This window comes from Dermacentor albipictus, unplaced genomic scaffold (genome assembly GCF_038994185.2).
Source record: "Dermacentor albipictus isolate Rhodes 1998 colony unplaced genomic scaffold, USDA_Dalb.pri_finalv2 scaffold_28, whole genome shotgun sequence".
Taxonomy (NCBI): domain Eukaryota; kingdom Metazoa; phylum Arthropoda; class Arachnida; order Ixodida; family Ixodidae; genus Dermacentor; species Dermacentor albipictus.
Window position 1 is genome coordinate 1702093 of NW_027225582.1, and position 19778 is coordinate 1721870.

At 46.4% G+C, this 19778-nt stretch overlaps 1 protein-coding gene across 3 annotated transcripts in view; it reads right to left on the minus strand.

The window, feature by feature from the left end:
- LOC139052644 (kinesin-like protein KIF11) overlaps positions 1 to 19778 on the minus strand; it is a 210399-nt gene that overhangs the window by 44607 nt on the left and 146014 nt on the right. For all 3 annotated transcript variants that reach the window (XM_070529709.1, XM_070529707.1, XM_070529708.1), the window contains exons 13-15: positions 12427 to 12634; positions 7647 to 7819; positions 6989 to 7117 (exon numbers count right to left, since the gene is read on the minus strand). In XM_070529709.1, coding sequence (XP_070385810.1) covers positions 6989 to 7117; positions 7647 to 7819; positions 12427 to 12634 — 510 coding nt within the window. The remainder of the gene's footprint in view (positions 1 to 6988; positions 7118 to 7646; positions 7820 to 12426; positions 12635 to 19778) is intronic.

Here is a 19778-nt window from a genome sequence, read left to right on the forward strand (position 1 = left end):
CTCGCCACCACCTGTACTCCCACGCTTTTTCGCCCGCCGCTCCTGAGCCCAGCCGCTAAACCGGTTGCCAATCGGACGTTGCCTGCGCGGCCCTGCCGCGCCAGGCTCTCCGACTGTAAAACCGCCGCCCCGACTGCTGCAATGGCCCCCGAAGTTTCGCCCCATGGTCCGGGCCCTTCCAACGGCCACCAACGTACACCATCCATGGTCAACCTCCCTGACTAAGACTCCGATATGGACTCTCGTGATTACTTCACGCAAGAACCAGGCCTCCTGACATCGTCGTCCGATTCAGCTGCGAGCTTCCCTACCCACGGTCCCGCGTGGGAGTACGCTCTCAGCAAGCATCGGGCGAAGAAGCTCCGCAGGGCCGCCCGGGAAACACAGACCTCCTCATCATCAGAATCAGCCATATCCGTGAGTGGCACTCCGTCGAATTGCAACCTCCTGTCCCCAGGCATAACCCGAAAGCCCGGTCCTCGTCGCCCCAGACTGCCGCCTCTACCAAAGGGAGATCTGAAGGTAGTCATCCGGCCGACGAGAGGCCTAGCCCTCAAGAAATACCCCAACCACGCTATCGCGGCAGCTATTGTCAAGTCCTGCCAGAACCCCAACCGTGCGGAGGGGAAATACGTCGTGCGCCCCCACATGGGCTCAAACATCCTGATAGTCAGCACCCCGCACGAGGAGGCCGCTGACGAGATCTGCCAACTCACCCACCTTAAGCTGGACAACCAAGCCCACCCGGTGAGAGCATACGTCCCGTTCTCACCGCAAACCATCAGAGGGATCATTCACGGACTCGACCCCAACAACACAAGGGAAACCCTCATGGAAGGACTGTGGGTGCGGGACACCCGCATCAAGATTCTGGACGCCCACATCTTGGGTGCATCTACAACGGCACTGCTCACCATAGAAGGATCCCACCTACCCAAGCTGGTCTACCACGGAGGGTGTGAATACCCATGCTACCAGTATAGGCCGGCCTGGGAGTTCTGCCGGATGTGTATCCAGCCGGGACATCGCCCGGATGTGTGTCCAGACCCCAACACGCCGGTTTGCCGCCGGTGCGGTATGCGGAACCCACCCCCCACCCACGTTAGTGAGCCGAAATTCGGACTCTGCGGTGGTCAGCACGAAACCGGCACCAAAGACTGCCCCCAGAGACTGAAGCCACCAATAGCGCTTCAGCTGCCACCCACCCGCAACAACGAAGAGAAAAGGTTGTCTCGATGGGACCGCCTCCCCAAGATCTACAATAACCGCTGGTTCGACTCCGAGGACGGGGACTCAGCCGACCGCAGCCGCAGCCGCAGCCAATCCAGGAGCCGATCCAGGTCGAGAACCCGAGCCTGGCATCAGCAGCCACACCCACAACAAATGCGGACACCACCCACACCGATGCCGAGAAAGAAGCAGCAACCCGCCCAAGACACAACCAAGCAGGTGAGCTGGGAAAGCAGGGGCAAGGACTCCTCTGCTCCTCCAACAGACACCCGAATCCCTAAACTACAAGCGATTATAACTGCACAAAATGCTAGGATAGCAGAACAAGACGCCAAGATCGCAGCGCCTATGGCCAAACTAGACAAAGTAATCAAACAAAACACTGCGCCGCCACCCACCACACCCCCACAGCAATTCGATGAAGTAGTGACACACCAAACATTACAGCAAACACTACAGGACATAGCGAAGAGAGTAGTCAGCTCCCTCACCGAAAATGTCACCCAACTATTCAGCGTGCTTCAAGCTAAAATTGAAACCATAGTGGGCAACCTCGCGCAGGTAACTGCTGCACAGAACTCTCACTCAATATCAATTCAGGCGCTCTAGACTCAAAGCCGCAAACGCGCCTCGTCACGCGAGCAAGGTCCCTCCCGCAATCGCAGCCGTGCCAGTTCCATTGGGAGCGATGCCGGCCCGCCAGCCCACCTAGACGCCCAATATGGCCCCAAACCATAAGCCAAACAACACCGAACACATAGAAATATGGCAGTGGAACTGCAGAGGTTTCAGACGAAAACAAGGACTCCTTAAGCAATACCTCTGCACCACCCCCATAAGACCTGACCTTATCTGCCTGCAAGAGATAGGAGCCGAAAGAACCCCAACGCTAGCCGGCTACTGCACAATCCACCAATCCCACATGGCGACGGTTGCAGTCCTCGTCGCAAAAGACATCACTGTCATCGAGCACTCTTTATCGGAACCGGACATTGAGCACTTAGCCATAGAGATAGTGCCCAATAAACGGGGCCGAAAGAGCACGTTCGTGGTTAACACGCATAAGCCACCAAAACCAGCAAAGGCCAATTTCACCAACCTCCTTTCCGAAGCCAATCGACTGGCGCAAGCTAACCAGCTCATCGTAGTTGGGGATTTCAATTCCCCCCACCCTGACTGGGGGTATCAGTCAAACTCAGCAAGAGGAGTGGCAGTCGCACGAGCAATAGGAACCCTCGGAATGGAACTCCTCACCTACCCTTTATATCCAACCAGGGAAGGCAACAGTGTCACCCGTGACTCCTGCCCCGACCTCACCCTAACGAAGAATGTCGCCGACGCCACGTGGACGAACCTAGGCGAAACGTTGGGCAGCGACCACTGCATACTCAGCACGTCCATATCATCATCCCAAATTAGAAGGGGTCTGGGCACCGCCCATATCACAGACTGGCCCTAATTCCGCATTGCACCCTTCCCGTCAGGTCCCATTCAGTCTATTCACGCCTGGAGCGAAGACATCAGACAAGCATACAGAACAGCAACAGAAACAATACACCGCACACCGGAAGCCCCAGAAGTAGTCCGCCACCTACTCGAGCTATGGCAGAAGCGCGGTCGGCTCGTGGGAAGATGGAAAAGGCAACGCCTAAACAGACCCCTCCGCCTGCGGATTGCACAGCTCACGGAGGAAGCTCAAACATACGCCACCAACCTAGCACAGCAAAATTGGCAAACATTCTGCGAGTCACTGCGGGGAACGTTGGGAACCTCCCGTACCTGGGCAATTCTGCGGAACCTCATCGACCCCTCTAAATCAAAGTCACAATGTACACGCACCCTGAAGCGCATTGCTCACCTCTTCCCGGGAGACGACGCAGCACTACTTAAGGCTCTAAGGGACAAATACATCGGTACTAGTACCACCCCACCGTGCTCGGCGACCTACCAGGGCAAGGAAAATCCTGCACTCGAAGCTCCCATCTCTGTGGCCGAGGTGTATGCCGCCGTCCGATCGTGCACCCGAAACATGGCGAAGGGAGTAGACAGAATTACCAACGCCATGATCCGCAACCTGAGCAAGGCACAGATCAGGGACCTCACCAAGTACCTCAATGACTCGCTCTGGGCGAAGAATGAAATTCCCTTCGAGTCGAAACACTCGGAGATCATAGTAATTCCGAAACCGGGCAAGAAGCCGGTGATCGAAGCACTACGACCTATATCTCTCACATCGCGCCTGGGCAAGCTCTACGAGCGAGTCGTCCAGACGCGCCTCCAACACGACATGGAAGACAACAATCTTTTGTTGTCTTCCGGTCGGGCTTGTCGACACAAGACGCCTTCCTTCTCCTGAAGGAAGAGGTTATTTCCAACATCTCGAGGGGTGGCGAACACATCATTATGGCGCTGGATCTCAAAAGTGCGTTTGATAACGTGTCTCACGAGGCCATTCTCTCGGAGCTCAGCAATCTCAACTGCGGCAAGCGCACCTTCCAATATATCAAGAACTTTCTCTCCAGCCGAACGGCAACAATAGGAATGGGTGACACGAGATCGGACCCTCAAGACATGCCCAACAAGGGCACGCCACAAGGATCGATCATCTCCGCGCTCCTATTCAACATCGCCGTGATCGGAGTCGCAAGGGCTCTGCAACAGGTTCCGAACATTGGATACACCCTGTATGCGGAAGACATTACGATCTGGACAAACACCGGCTCTCTAGCCGCGAAGGAAGACACGCTCCAAGCGGCAGCAAACTGCGTCGAAACCGAGGCCATTCGATGCGGGCTCTGCTGCTCACCCGACAAATCCGAAGTTATCCGCTTACAGAGACACAACTACAAATCACCAGGCAACCGAGCATCCTCCTACACGGGGCTCCAATCCGGGAAGTGCCAGTCATCCGGATCCTGGGTCTCTGGTTGCAGAGCGACGGAAAGGCCAACCACACAATCCAACTGCTCAAAACGACAACACAGCAGATCTCTAAGATGATCCGCCGGGTGGCCAGAAACAGAAAAGGCATGCGGCAGGAGGACACGATCCGTCTGATGCAGGCGCTGGTCATCAGCCGCCTCTCCTACGGGCTCCCATACCTCACCCTGCTCCGAGCAGACCTAAACAAAGTCAATGCATTGATACGTGTAGCCTACAAGAATGCCCTTGGTCTCCCACCGTATACATCCAATGTGAGCTTGGAAGCTTTGGGACTACACAACACGTTCGAGGAAATTCAAGAGGCGGTCCTCCTTTCCCAGAGAGGACGCCTGCTCTCCACAGCGAAGACCGACACATCCTCAAGCGCATCGGCTACCCGGCGGACATTGACACCATCCAGTCGACCACAAACATTCCTCCACCGTACCGGGCCAGAGTACACGTGGACCCGCTCTCAAAAAACATGTTTCCAACTCACAATGAAGGCAGAAGAAACGCCCGAGTAGACTACCTCAAACACACAGTGGGACGGAGCCCGAAGACGGTCTACGTTGACGCTTCCCTCTATCAGGATGCATCGAACGCAGCAGCAGTCGTGGTGGTGGACTCTACTTACACAGAAGTCTCCAGTATCTCCATTCCGCACTGTACGGTTACGGAAGCGGAAGCGGCGGCGATCGTGCTGGCTGTTCATTACGGGGACGCGACCAACCGAGAACTACAAGTAGTAACCGACTCCCAAGCGGCATGTCGGCTCCTTCTAGCAGGCAGAATACCTCAAAAATTAGCTAGATTCACGTCTAATCCATTGGCTACAAATTCATCACTCAAACACCAGATTACGTGGGCCCCGGGGCATTCGGGGCTGGAGGGTAACGAGGTCGCGAACAGGCTAGCTCGAGGTCACACAAACCGAGCGGCCACAATACTCGATTCCACAACCACCCTCCCCGTCCCCGCGGCTTACGGCGCGAGACTTCAATATCTGCGCAAATAACGGCAGCTTTACCCCCCACCACACAAGGGGCTAAATGCACAGGAAGCGCGGGACTGGAGACAGCTCCAGACCAAGACTTTCCCCAACTTACACAAATATAGCTTCTTCTCAGAACACTACAAAGACGCATGCCCCTGGTGTAACGAACAGCCCACTGCCTTACCACGTCACCTGGGGGTGTACGGGCCCCAAACCGCCAGACATATAAGCACAACAACTGGAGGAGCAGTGGGAGGCCACCCTGTCCAGCTCAGACCTAGAGACCCAGCGCGGGCTGGTAATCCAGGCGAGAGCAGCAGCCAAGACAACTGGAGTTTTGAAATGAAGACTCCACTCACTGTACATTTCTTTTTTTCTCCGTATTTCTTTCCTCTTTTGTGAATAAATGTGTTCTACTACTACTACTACCGCCAGACTAGGCCTCCGCTGCTGCTTCCCTCTGCGTGCTTGCGTGATTATTCCTTCGGCTGCTGAAAGATCGGCGCTATGTTTACGTTCTTCCTGCATTCTTAACGCGAGCTATGTATTATTAAAATGGCGAAATCGTTCCCACTGATCGTAATCATGTTGTTGTGCTCCCTTCTGTTGCGGCGACGCCGCGTTCAAAAGACATTGAGAAAGACGTAGTGGGTGTTACCTTCACGCCCTTGTATTCAGGGTATGTCTTGTGCAGAATCGGATAGAGCGCACTGTCTGTAGGAAAGTGCAGCAAGAATAAACAAATCTACATGGATTTGTTTATGGAGCTTGAGATGGTGGCGGCAGCGTAGGCTGTCACGCCTCTGGCCGTGATGAAGTGATCGTCCAAGAATTGTTTACCCTGCTTCAATAACGCTGTTTTTGGTACCACCAAACAGGCGTGGCGTGCAGATTCTGTGTTGCTAGACAGATTTGCGCGAAGGGGCCTTATTCTCAGTCAATCACTTTCAAACCCCTTTCAGGAATACGAGACACAATCGCTTTTGCGTGCGCTGGGGGAACAGAGTTGCGTGCGAGGAACGTCGTTGCTTCATGTCCCATGCAGAATTACACTAATATTGCGAAAGTGATCCTATCTTAGAAAGTGGTCAACCAAGGATACCACTCCATTGTAGTGCCACCCTTGTTGACCGATGCATGGGGCACATTTTGTGCTGTTGGAAATGCGCTTATATAGCCTCGAACAAGGCGTCCCGAAGTAGGCTAACGGAACTGTAACGGTAAAGTTTTATTTTGCGATGTACTCTCTATCTGTGCTGTCTCATTTCGCAAAAATGAAATTCTCACAAAAGCATTTTTATTTGCTTTCCCCGCTGATTTCGATCTTGTGGAGTTCAACTGTATATGGAGATTTCACAATAGCCTACAGAACAGGGGTGGAAGCAGCCAAGCATGTTTTGGAGTAGCTTTGGGAGTATAAAATTTACCCCCCTGGAGCTGGAATTGTCTGTTTTGGAGCGGAATATTTGTGCTTTGGAGCAGCTTGGTAAAGCTCAGCATAGCCGACAGAGAAAGGGTGCTCTTTTTTTCAGTTCAAAGAACATTTGGAGGAAGTTTCACAGTACCCTACAGAAGTATAAGAAGCAAGAAGTGAGGCGCAGAAGCAACCATGGCAATTTATTGCAAGTAAAGCAGCACTTCATGACAAAAGGATGCGCCTATCTGCAATTTCAGTAAGCAAAACAGCAGACCATTTAAGCACAAATTCATTTATGCAGCTGCTGATAAGTTATTTGAAAGAATGGTTTATGCTAATGCGTCTTTTTAGTGCCTTTCAGAGAAAATACAGCAGCATGTCAAGGAGAAAATTGTGAAGCAAAATGCAAGACCTGTGCTCACCACCGATGCAAGCTGCTCCGCTAGGGCCGACTGGTGCTCTTCCAGCTCTTGCAGCTTTATTTGTGCTGCCTGCATACGCTCCACAACAAGACATTTGCACAGCTCTTGCAGCCTTGCTTGGTCGTTGGCCTGGAGAGAAAAAAAAGAGAAAGCCTTTAGCAGGCTCACATGCAAGGGCAATGTCGATAAGAACTACTTGTGTTGCAGAGTCAACATGGAGCTGCAATCGATTAATCAACTGCTTTTCACAACAAAAGAAAAACACAGGGGCTGCAAGAGGTTAGTCCAATGGATGCCTCCGAATTATTCCTTCAACCCGGGGAAGTTGTTCATACACATTCTGCTCATTATACAAGCATTCTTCCATTTCATTGGTGTTACCGCGAATCCAACTTACGAGCACGCACGCAGCGGCTGAACAACAGCCTTGCACAGCGATGTTACTCGGCCAGGACTCGGTGCTACACATCGATGACTTGCTGTGTTAAGTCGTTGATGGAGAATGCAAATGAGGAAGCGCAGAATGCTGGTCTGGGAACAGGCCAGCAAAACCAACTGTGTGCTCTTATTGTAAGGCAAGCGGCAATAGTGCAATGCTTTGAAAACAAGGCATTGGTCCTTCCACCAAGCCATTATATAGTAAAACTATGCTGTTTACCAAGTCAGCTGCCATCTGAGCTGCCTGCTGTTCCTGGGAAGCTTGTATCTTGGACAGCAGTGATGAGAGGATGGAGGCATTGACTGCCACACTCTCATCGGCAAACATCCTGGCTTCCAACATGCATGCAGCAACAGCAGCTTGGTGTTGCTGAACGAGGCTGTTAAGAGAGGCTGTCGAAAGAACGAGCAGAAGTAATCAAACAAACTTCCTTTAATCTGAAGCACGTAAATGCTGGTCGTTCCTAATTAAAGCAGTTAAGAGTAGTGCTAGCAACATAGAAGGTACTCAAAAGAGACGTGCAGCTGAAAAAGTAAGAAACGAAGAGCTCATAGAAGGCACCACTTTGTGGGAATTGTCTTCACCAGATTTTGTTGCAGGTGCATAAGAGAAGGCCTGCACGTACGTTGAAGGAAACAAAATAAAGCTCATGCCCACTCTTATAGAAATTCCAGAATCGCCATTCAATCCCGGCACTTACAACAACCCGCTACACTGATATACTGCAACTATACTCTGGACAATTTAACATGGCTATGAAGGCAGAGCTTGCGCACAGACGTCACTCATGGGCATCTGCTAAGGGTGTGAGAGTTGTGCTCTTCGGCCATTCAGTTTCTTTCTTTGTGTGCGAAATTGGCCGAGATTTATTGCACTAAAAATTAGCAACGTTATGTTCTTGTAATTTTGGAAAGAGTTACGAGCTTTTCGGATGACGAGCTTAAAGACTTCTGTTGGGACCCATTCGCACGGATCTTCTGGTTAAAAAGTTAGGCCTAATTTGCATAATTACTTTTCAAAGTACCACACGGAGTCGTTTTCAAATGTATGCCTCAGCGTTAGAAGCAATTAAGAGGAAATTATTTAAACACCTAATCTTTTCCTATTTCTAAGAGGGCATGTGGGGCTGAAAGGCCAACTCAGTTTCGAACCGACATGACAATTTCGAGCTTTAACCTGTCATTAGTACAACTAAATTTCGTTACGATAGCACAAATGAAAAGTTATGCATGTTCCGTTGAGCAAAGAAGTGTCAGCTTAAGAAAACAATTATATTAAACATTCTAAAAATGAATATTTCTGAATAAACATTTTCTGGACGCCCTAAAATACTGGATAGAGGAGACCACTTGCAATTGTATGCCTTTTTTCTGAAGAAATTGCATCCATTTGAAAAATAAATTAATTTTTTTTACTGTGATCGAGAAATCTATAACTTATTTCTTCAAATAAACAATAAAAAAATTCGAGACATCAACACTCTTGTTTCTCACACATTGTCAGCCCAAAAACAATCACGCCAATAGTTTCCGTCATTGGTGTTTCAAAACGACCTGTTTTCCCTGAAGTGAGAATTATCCAAAAAGGAGAAACTGAGAAAAATCTATTCAAAACTATCAAAACATGCTATTTTATTCTCCGGACAAAGGCTCGATCGAATGACCCTTCTGCTTAGATTAGGTCATCTCCTTCTGATGGACACTGCTTAGTGGCCTGTTTTGCAATGCTCTTTCGCATACCAAAGCGGTTCCACGTCAAAGTTTTTGTGGCAGTCACAATCCACCGCAGCGTCAACCTCCTGCCAATCACAGTGAACTAGTGAAAAAATCCGGAGCAATATAGATGACCAGCACTGATGGAAGCAGTAACTGGACTATCCACAAATGACCCGCAAGCACGGAAAATGGATGGCTATGAGTTTCATTTACACCAACCGAGGCTTCAGTTTTAGTTTCGCAGGCAATCCGTACTTGTCGTGGTAAAAATGTCTCTGTTTTTTCCACATTGTTCAGTACATTCAACAAAGGTCTCATCACTAGAACACCCCAAAAACAAGATTTATAACGGGTGAATTGGGTCCACGCTAGCTTCTCTCCCGCTCTACAGCCACATCTTGAAAATTGCGTTTATAGAGACTTTTGACAGGTAACGCATACCACTATCGGGTAAAGAAAAGCTCATTTTCGTCTTTTCTATTTCACAGGTAATAACCAAACTTAGTGAGAAGTTTCCTTTATGCTCTGGAATCCAAAATAAACAAAATTAGAATTATGATTATTTGGCGAAAATCGCATTTTAGCCCCACATTCCCGGGAATCGCAAATGCACTTTTGCAATATACCTGTTCCAGGTGCACACTTATGTAAGGGCATGCTAAGAGATGGGGACACAGTCACAAGCACAGAGCTTTGTAAACTGCAACAATGACTCGACTAAGCTACTACTGGATCTCTTAAATACAAGAAAGCTTTCATAATTTATAGCACAAAGGGATAGAGACAAGCTATCAGGGACAACAAAGTTCACATCATCCCTTCTTGCTTGTCTCAGTCCTTTTGCGCTGAAATTTTGAGTCTGCTCCAACTCTCCCAGTTTTTTATTCTTATCAAAAACGCTTTGCTCTGACAGTGCTTCAAAGGTACTCTATAAAGGCAAATACCAAATTTTCACGGACTGTTAAAATACCATTCCAAAACTTCACAACGCTAGTTTCAAGCCAAGAAAAGACTTAGTTTACGAGAACATTGAGTCTGAAGGGTCTGCATACCTTTGGTACAATTCAAATCGTCAGCCCCCAAGCGGGGAGTGGTGACATTACATACGCCATCATGCTCCTTTACTGTCGTCAGCGAGTAAAACAACACCCGACAGACAGTGCTATGGTTTTCGGCGCAAAATGCGAACGCACGGCCAGGGAGAAACCAATAGCATTAGATTAATTGCTGCAGCTGCTGTTGGTCAAATGGCATGGACCTTTCGGGAATGCTGCTACATCACACGGATGTGGACTTCTTTGTAGTTTGTGAGAATTTCAAATTTAAGCAAAACCAGCACAGTACTACACAATAATGGAACTACTGAAATGTGAAAGTGCGCACAGTACAGAGTGCAAAAAGCCTTTCGACCACCCCCATTCTTGTCAAGAGTAAGATCAATGAGTTCTTTTCCCTAAAAATCAAATATAACCGGACAAGTAGTATTTTCTTTTGTCCTATAATGGAACGCAATTATCTTTTTATTATGAGTCGTTGAGTACTAGTAACAGAATATAGAGTGCCTTTGACATTGGGGTAGTGCTTGAATTTCCCGGGGGAGTCTAATTGTTTCCTGCATTTACCTCAATTACGACATTACTAAAGCTCTATTTCCAATAATCTCGACACCTCAGACGTTCTCAAGCACTAATCTATCATTTGCCTTTAGTGTCCCTTTAAGAAGATTGTGTGCACACACAATATTCAATTAAGAACTAAAGTTCTATAATCGTAAACTAAGCCACAAAGGAAGAGGTAGTAGTACTAGGGGTGCGAGAATTTTTGGAACCTTTTAATGATAGTTGAATATCATAGTTTCAATATTTGCATTCGAATTGAAAACTCTGTATTTGCAATATTGTTAATTTTCAATATGTACAAACATTAGAAATAATTAGATTATAATTTGCTGGTCATGTGAAGCAGACATGATCATTTCCTTTTGTTTCTATCTAATCCGCAAATGTGCACTTAAATTTGTAGTACATAGTAAGCGGAGTATGACCATGGGGAATTCAGCACACGAGTAGGCTCAGCCACTAAACAACTAACCTTCGCGGTAAAGTCAACCTTTCAGTGGCAATGGCCACGGGTTTCTGAACAGCGAAGGCGCTACTTGGCTGAACAAAATCAGATGTGTGGGGATTGGACTAAGGAGCCCAAGTGCACTATCAATGATTTTCTAGAGAGTGTAGGTCCAATGGACCGATCCCTGACAGCAATGACCGTCCATGCTGTCTCACTTTGCTAACGTGCCAGCCGCATGTTCACCTGGCCCTTGAATACAGCCCATCGCACTCCTATTGAGCATTACGACAATGCTTGCATAGCACTATGATGAATGGTTATTTTCTAAGCAATGGTTATGAGAAACTGTACACCGGAACTTCGCTTTGGTTGAGTGTTAATGCAGCTTTTGCCTGATTCATGTGTCAATGTTTGTGGCGCCATCCGTGCTAAGCAAATGTCGCCATGAGTGCATTTGTGATCACAACTGCCGTGGGGCCTTTGATGGGCGTTTCGTGCTGTATAATAACGCGCAGTTCGCATCAGCTGCCAATCCTAAATAGCATTCAAAACTAACAAGGGTCTAATGAACGAACTTTTACTGTAACTGCTTACTAGACTAATTTTACTGTTTTCAACATAATTTCATATGTGCCAACCTGCGAATTGAAAAATCTTGAAAACACAGCATCAAAAGGGGGAACTGGCATACACATACGTTTTTTAATTCCTATGCACTTGATTAACAATGATTTACCTTTAGACGCAGCCCACAAGCAACAGCAAACTTACAACAGTATAAACTGAAAGCAACATGATCTTTTGGCTCACATTGACTTTTTCAGTGACTTTGTTGTCGCCAATTTTGCTTGCTTCAGGAACTTACTCGAAGCAGGTTCTTAAAATGTTGAGAGATCGACAAGTGGCACTTTTTCACAAGACAAAATTTATTTTTCATAACACTAAGAATTAGGGCTCATTATACCATTCTAGCAATATTTTGGAAACTGCACGAAAAAATTCGGGGGTATTGGTAGGTATGAAATTGTGCTGTGCCAACATATTCAAGTAACGAAGCTTGGTAATAAAGGCATCTGCGTATCGTTAGTCAATTCAATATTTGAAGTGAAATATTAAAACAATTGGGTATTTGGGCATCCCTAGCTAGTACACACTTATCTTCACAGATCGTGTGATGTCACTAAATGTAATTGAAATCTTGTCTGAAAAGCACTTACCGAATGAGCCTCCGATGCCAGTGAGGGTATCCCGTTGAGAAGCAAGCTGTGCGGCGAAACTGGATTCAGTTTTATCAAAAACTGCACTGGTGCTGACCACAAAGGCATACTGCCGCTGCTTGTTTGTCTGGTCAATGGCACATGTGCGCTCAAGCTTTTGTTGCAGCAGCTCAATGTCGGTTGTGGTAGTTTCTGCCATGGCAACTAACTGGGGGTTAAAGAAAGTGCATAGTTGTCTTCACAACGAAAACATTACCTTCACGGTGCGATCTGTATATGGCAACAAAGCTGTGGAGTCTCACTGTAAGCAGAGTGATACAGTTAAACGTCAATTAACTAAGTTGGTAAAACCTACAATTTGCTTCGATATACCGAAATTTTGTTGCATTGAAATTCAACCTTTTATGCAATTAAGTACAGTCACCGATCAATTTTTAATACTCTGAAAGGGGCCGCAGAATTTTCCTAATTATCCGGCAACCGATAAAAGCAAATTTGAACGAAAAAAACAGTTCATGTTGATGAATTTGGGAGTCAGCGACGAATGATATGGTTTCATGCCACGTACGTTGACGCTGTTTTCTCGGCGATATGAATTAAGCACAGCCAGCTATGCTTGCGCGTGCACTTCGCCCCTGCGGCTGATTAGTGTCGGGCCAGTGCGGGCGACGCTATCATGAAAAGTGCCGGCAGGGGAGAGTGAATGCTTCGTCTGCCTCTTGCTCCAACGGGTCACTGAAACTCGAGATTACGCAACCTCAAATACTAAACGTCTGGAAAGATAGCTTACATACAAATAGCGCTGCTGCGTATGCGCTCAGCCGCGCTGCCAGCCATGCACAGCCACGGCCAAAACGCGCCAGAAACCGAGACATGCGCCAACTTGTCCCCCACTCCGCCGCCCACTTCTGTGCGCTTTACTGCGTTACTGTGACCTCGCTCCCCTTTCCTCTCCTCTTTCCCTTTGCTCGCACGGGAAGGCGGCACTCGTGCAGCCATGATCTTTCTTGTCTCACCCTCACCCAAAGCACACAGCGCATGGGGCGCGATAGGCTCTTATCACAGTTGGACTTTATACTGCACATGATGCGGCTTCCCTTCAGTGGGAGCTCTTGTAGCGCGGCGCGCAATTTGAAAGGTGCTTTGTTAACAGCTGCTTGTAATTCAATCCTTTGGACATCTGCGTCCGTGGAAGTTTCCGTTTATCGTCTCGGTATTAGGTTGCAGCAGCCATGAAATTTCGCTATACTAAAATAGCATACAAACACAGAAAAGGTAAATACTTCGTTATTTTGAGAATTTTGTTATATCAGGTTTAACTGTATTTGCCACTGGTGGTAGACATATTGCACTTCCAATCACCATATGTGTCTGTCCACTACATTCGACATGCCATATCTTATCACACAGAACCTGCCTCCACATAACTGGTCAAGCCTCCTTTTATCCAAGTCAAAAGGAGAGTAAAAAGTCTTTCGGGAGTAACCATTTTTGGCCTAGGTGCAAGCATGGCATGCCAGAAAGACATACCGACCACTGAGCAAACCAACGCTGATAGCCAGCTCATCACGTGACCGAATGGCCGAAATACGATCTTTATATCTCTTGTTGCCACCGCAGGCAGCAAAACCAATGAAAGAATAAGAATAAGCATTTACAATTTTGTATCACGAAAAGCAGCACATTGTATCAGTGTCACTTCGCACCGAGGTATTCCACCATAGTCATCTGACGAGTCTTCAAGTAAAAGATTTCTTATCTTTTACTGCAGCAATAATTTCCAGCTCATCCTCACCATCAATGTTCTCATGAAGTCCAGTCACAGTGCGCACAAGTTATTTCTCGTTCACCTGCTCCGTTACGACAGCGTCGATAGCTATGTAGTCGCAGAATGTTTTGTTATCGAGCACAAAACCAGCGTCATGAACAGTGTTCCACGATGCTACTACAGCTTGATCTGGTAATGAATCCCCATCGAAAATGTCTTCCAAGCAGTCTAGCTCGTGGCCACCACAGCTGGCACCAAATGAGACATGCCAGTAGTAGTTGGCGCCTGCGGTATCTCATGTACCACTCTATTTTAATCGTGCGCGGCGTGTTGAAGTAAAAAAAAGCCGGTTTACAACAGTTTTAATGTCACGAGGACTCTTTGGTACAGCAGGAAATAGGCGAGTTCTAGGGTTTTACGTTCCAAAACCATGATTTGATTATTAGGTACGCCATAGTAGAGGACTCCACATTAATTTTGATCACCAGGGGATCGTTAACGTACCCCCAATGCACAGGACACATGTATTTTTGCATTTCGCCCCTAGCAGCAGGAAGCACAGCTCAATGTTGTGGAGAGCGACACCGACCGGACGCCCCACTTGCCACATCATCTCGCCGACAGAATTATTGCCTACGCATTGTTGGACCCCCTGCCTCGTGGTGTGAAGTCATCGGCACCAACAGTATTAAAGCACCATCGAGACACGGGCCACATCAGAGGGCATGGCACTCGGCCTGTGGACATCATGTCTAAGCCGCTACTGCTGCTTCTGCAGGTTCGTTTTCGATATGAAGTTCCAGCTTTCCGTAGCGACAACCGTTTTCTGTGAGTTCTGCTGTGCCCTCGTAGATTTTTTCAGACTGTTGTTGATTGTTGGTCGATGTTGTTACTGCTTATAATGTCGGGCGATATTGAAGAAAACCCTGGGCCAACGACTGCCCAACAATTGCAGATGATAGTAAATATCCAGACCACGGCTGATAGTGGTTTAAATGACATTCAGGCTAGGATCTGCGAACTTAATGCAAAGATAAACAAGGTATCCAATGCACTAGATGGTAGCCAGGAAATAAAAGCCAGAATAGATTCTCTTGGGGATACTGTGCGGTTACAAGCTAAACAACTGGTAGAGTACGAAAACAAAAGCAGACGCAACAATCTTCTCGTTTTTGGTGTCGAAAAAAATGTGCCTCTGAAACACACGTTGCTTTGGAAGAAGCAGTCATGGAAAAGGTATTTCAGGACAAGTTGGGCGTTGAGGTATAGACGATAGAAAGAATACATCGCCTAGGCAGGGTTAAAAAAAGGTGGCCGGTTGTCATGCGATTCTATGACCATAAGGAAAAGGAGCATGTGATGAAAAACCGCTACAAACTGAAGGGATCCTCCTACACCGTCAGCAATGAATATACGCCAGAAACGATGGAAATTCCAAAGAAGTTATGGGAAAGTGCTGCTTCGGAAAGAGCGAATGGGGGGTGAAGGTTACATTGATCCATGAAAAACTGAAAATAAAAGACAAGTGGTATATTTGAAACCAAGCACGAGGACAACATCGGGAGATAGCGCAAAGCGGGGGACAAAACTGCCCCAAAATTGCACGGCTTCTGTGTAACTACTGTTCCGGAGGGTGCTTCTAATTCTAAGCAGCACGAATAGCTACGTCTTCTTTTGTTGAATGCACAGAGTACTGTAAATAAAATCGCAGAACTTGAATCTATATTACTCTCTCATAATCCACACGTAGTTACTATTACAGAAACGTGGTTAAATAGTTTAGTTCCCAGTGACTGTATTGCTCCTCCAGGGTATAAAATGTTCAGATGGGACAGGGACTCAAGAGGTGGGGGTGTAGCTGTAGTTGTGAAATCACCAGTTTGAACCAAAAGAATAGACTGTAGTCTTTCAGAAGCACTGTGGTGCAAAATCTCATTAAATGGCGTTGCGTTCATAGTGGGAGGCATATACAGGGTCCTTGCTACCACGCCTGAGTTCCTGGACGAATTAAACGCTTTTTTGTGCACTCATCTGAATAATAGTACAAGGCTTATAATGACTGGATATTTTAATATACTCCACATAAACTAGAAAACTCTCTCACCCAGATACACGGAAGTTTCGAGTGCTGAAAAACTACTGGAAATTATGATTTATCATAATATATGGCAAATTGTTGAACAAAATACACAGAAAAGTTTATATTCTAAGTCCTTGTTAGACCTTGCGTTCCTATCTTGCAAATAGCTGCTGATAGTGTGTCAATCGAAGCAGGAATATCAGACCAGAAAGTGATATCCGTCGATATGCCAATCGATATATTCAGTCGCCGGCGATCACCTGCTTTTAAACTTATAAATAACTACGCACTGGCAGACGATACAACGACAGTAGATAACTTAAGTCTATCATTTAGTGAATTTGAACTTGCGTCATTTAGTGAATCTGTAGAAGAAATGTGGCGACGTTTCAAGGGAATCATCAAGCACTGCGTACATAAATTTATTCCTACCCGCATGAAAAAAACGAAGCAGCTTAGCCCATGGATAACTCGGGAAATAATACACATAAAGCGCAGAATAAACCGATTACGCAAAATTAAACAAAACCCAGCCCAGGTGTCCAATTTGCGGGCTCAACTAAAATTAGTGTCACGGGAATCTAAGAAAAAGTACTTTAACATAACGCTTCCTGGGTTCCTGAAGTATTAGCCACAAAAGTTTTGGATGCATTTAAGGGATAAAAAAGAAAAGATACATAAGATAAAAAGCGGATCTCAAATGATCACGGAAAAAACTCAAATAGCAGAGCGCTTCAATGTATTCTTCCAGTCAGTACTCACGAAGACGAGAACAGAACAAGGAAACAATGAGCGCAGTGAATTGGGCGCCTGCGCAATGCGCCCACTAGACATCATTCAGGCAGGCATATTTCAGCAATTGCTTACGCTTGATACCAAGAAGGCAAGCGGGTCAGACAGAATCCAAAATGATTTTTTACGGCGATATGCTGAATGGGTGTCATTTTACCTAACAATAATCCTCAGAAAATCATTGGAAACCAGTTCACTACCTCAAGATTGGCGCAGCACTGTTGTGATTCCGGTTTTTAAATCCGGCCGTTGAAGTCAAGTTAGCAATTATCATCCCATATCACTTACTTCTGTGACTTGTAAGCTTATACAGCATGCAGTAGCAAAGCATATCATTCTTTTCCTTGAAGCCAATAACTTTTTGTTTTCGTGAAAACATGGATTCCGATGCGGATTATCCACTATTTCGCAACTCATTCAGACGGTTCATGATTTTTATCTAGCTTTGGATGCCTGCGAACAAAGTGACGTCATCTTCATAGATTTCGCAAAGGCCTTTGATAAGGTACCGCATTGTAAATTGCTTTTCGAAATTCAGAATGCAGGTACTGCTCCACACATTGTGAACTGTATTGCAGCCTATTTGAGTGGTCATGCACAATCCACCCGCCTTGAAAATATCATGCCTCATCCACTAGAAGTCTTGTCTGGGGTTCCACAAGGGTCAGTGTTGGGGCCGCTATTGTTCTTGCTTTACATCAATGATATTTCCAGTGTTCTGGAATCACCTGTTAAAAAAACTTTTTGCCGACGATTGTTTGCTTTATTCTACAGTGGCAGGTAAAACCGACCAAAGGAAAATTAATCGATGCCTCCAAGGTTTACATGACTGGTGCATAAGATGGGGAATGGAAATAAATTATTCGAAATCGAGGTTTGACTTTGACTATAAAATCGGTGACAACTCATTGTTTAATGTACGTAGCTTTAGGTACTTAGGGATGATCATTCATCATTACTTTTGCTGGCGCCTCCAGGTGGAGGAGGTCTGCTCTAGGGCTTACAGGAAACTGTTCTTTTTGAGAAAATGTTGCAGCAAGCACCAACACATTTGAAGCTAATTACGTACAAAACATTTGTTCGCCCGGTTTTGGAGTACGCCTCCCCAGTTTGGAGCCCTCACCAACTGTACTTGCGAGATAAATTCGAAAAAAAAGGTCAGAGAACCGCTGTGCGTTTTGTTTGTTCCCGTTATCGAAGAGCCGATTCTGTAATACACATGTTGAAGTGTTGCGACTTAAAACCGCTAGAAATACGACGAGGAAAACAACGAATGAAATTGTTTTTCCAGATAACCAGAAACCAAATAAGGATAAACAAAGAAACATATATTCACCCCCCTCTAAAACACAGTGCGCGTTTAAACCACAGTGCTAGTATACAGCCTTATAAAACCACGCCTTTATGGTTTTAAATACTCGTTCTTTCCTTCGTGTATTAATATGTGGAATGGCTTTCCGGACTGCACTGTAACAGCACAAAATGTTAAACAATATTACACTCAACTGGAATTGCATTACAGGCAACGGGACAACTAAGAATTGATCATGCTTACTGTTATTCTTGCATTTCTAACAAACCTTGCACGTGTTTACTTGTTTATCTTCCCTGTAATTTGTGTTTAACAATGCGGTATAATGTTGTATGCTCGCTGTTGAAATTTATCTTTTTATTTGGCGATTCCTCTCCTGTAATGGCCCTCGAGTGAGGGCTACAGTATTCCTAAATAAATAAATGAATAAATATGCGGTGGGCAGCACAGACGTCCAGAATGAGGTATATTTTGCAGCCCTGCTTCCTCAGTCCCTCATCTCATGCCCATAGCTACTGCATAAAAAATTGTTGTGACATCCAGGCCTTGTGGTTCAAAACATATTTTACCGCAAGTTTCTATTTCGCCTTGAAGCAATGGGGCGGTGCTCTTGCTCCGATCACAAAAGGAAGCATCTTTTCTGACCAGCCCATTCGCGCAAAGCAGCAGTCACAGGGACGTTACTGAGCTTGCCAACCGGACATCGTTCACCTCAAGTAGCGAGCATCTTCCTACGCAGCATCGAATAAAAGAGTAGTCTCATCCAAGCTGAATGAGTACCCCACGCTGTACTTTTCTAGCAGCGGTCCAATGGCAGTCTAAATGCATGCTACTGCAGCTTCTCAGTCAATAGACTCAGCTTCACCACTGAAAACCCTGCCAACTATGTTATGGTGTTCCTTGAAACACTGCAACTATCCAGCACTTAAAAAAATTTTCGGGCCCCATAATGCAAGCAATGTCTCCGGCTTTCCTTTCAAGATGTGTGGCGCTCAAAGGAATATTCCCGACCCTTGTGTCCAAAAAAACACTTCAATACAACTTTTTCTACTCCTTGGGAGGCTCACAGTTTCGTTCTGTCACCTTTGATTCCACGGGAAACAGCACCTGCGACGGCGTGCATGTTACTCAATATCGACGAGAATGTGCTCGGCAAGAACGCCCTCGTCTTTCACCGCTTAGCGATTCCGTGCTGTGTAATATTGCGTGTAGTAAGAGGTTCACTTAAGCGGTGTGAAGTGGTTAGTATATCGCCATTCTCACGTAAAACTGGTTCGTTGTATCTGCTGCAAGACGATTTATTACTGCATTATATCCCGCTTTGTTATAAGAACATTTGACTGTACTCGCTGGAAGATGCATGGATAAACAATAACCACGTACAAAAGCCTTCAAACCTA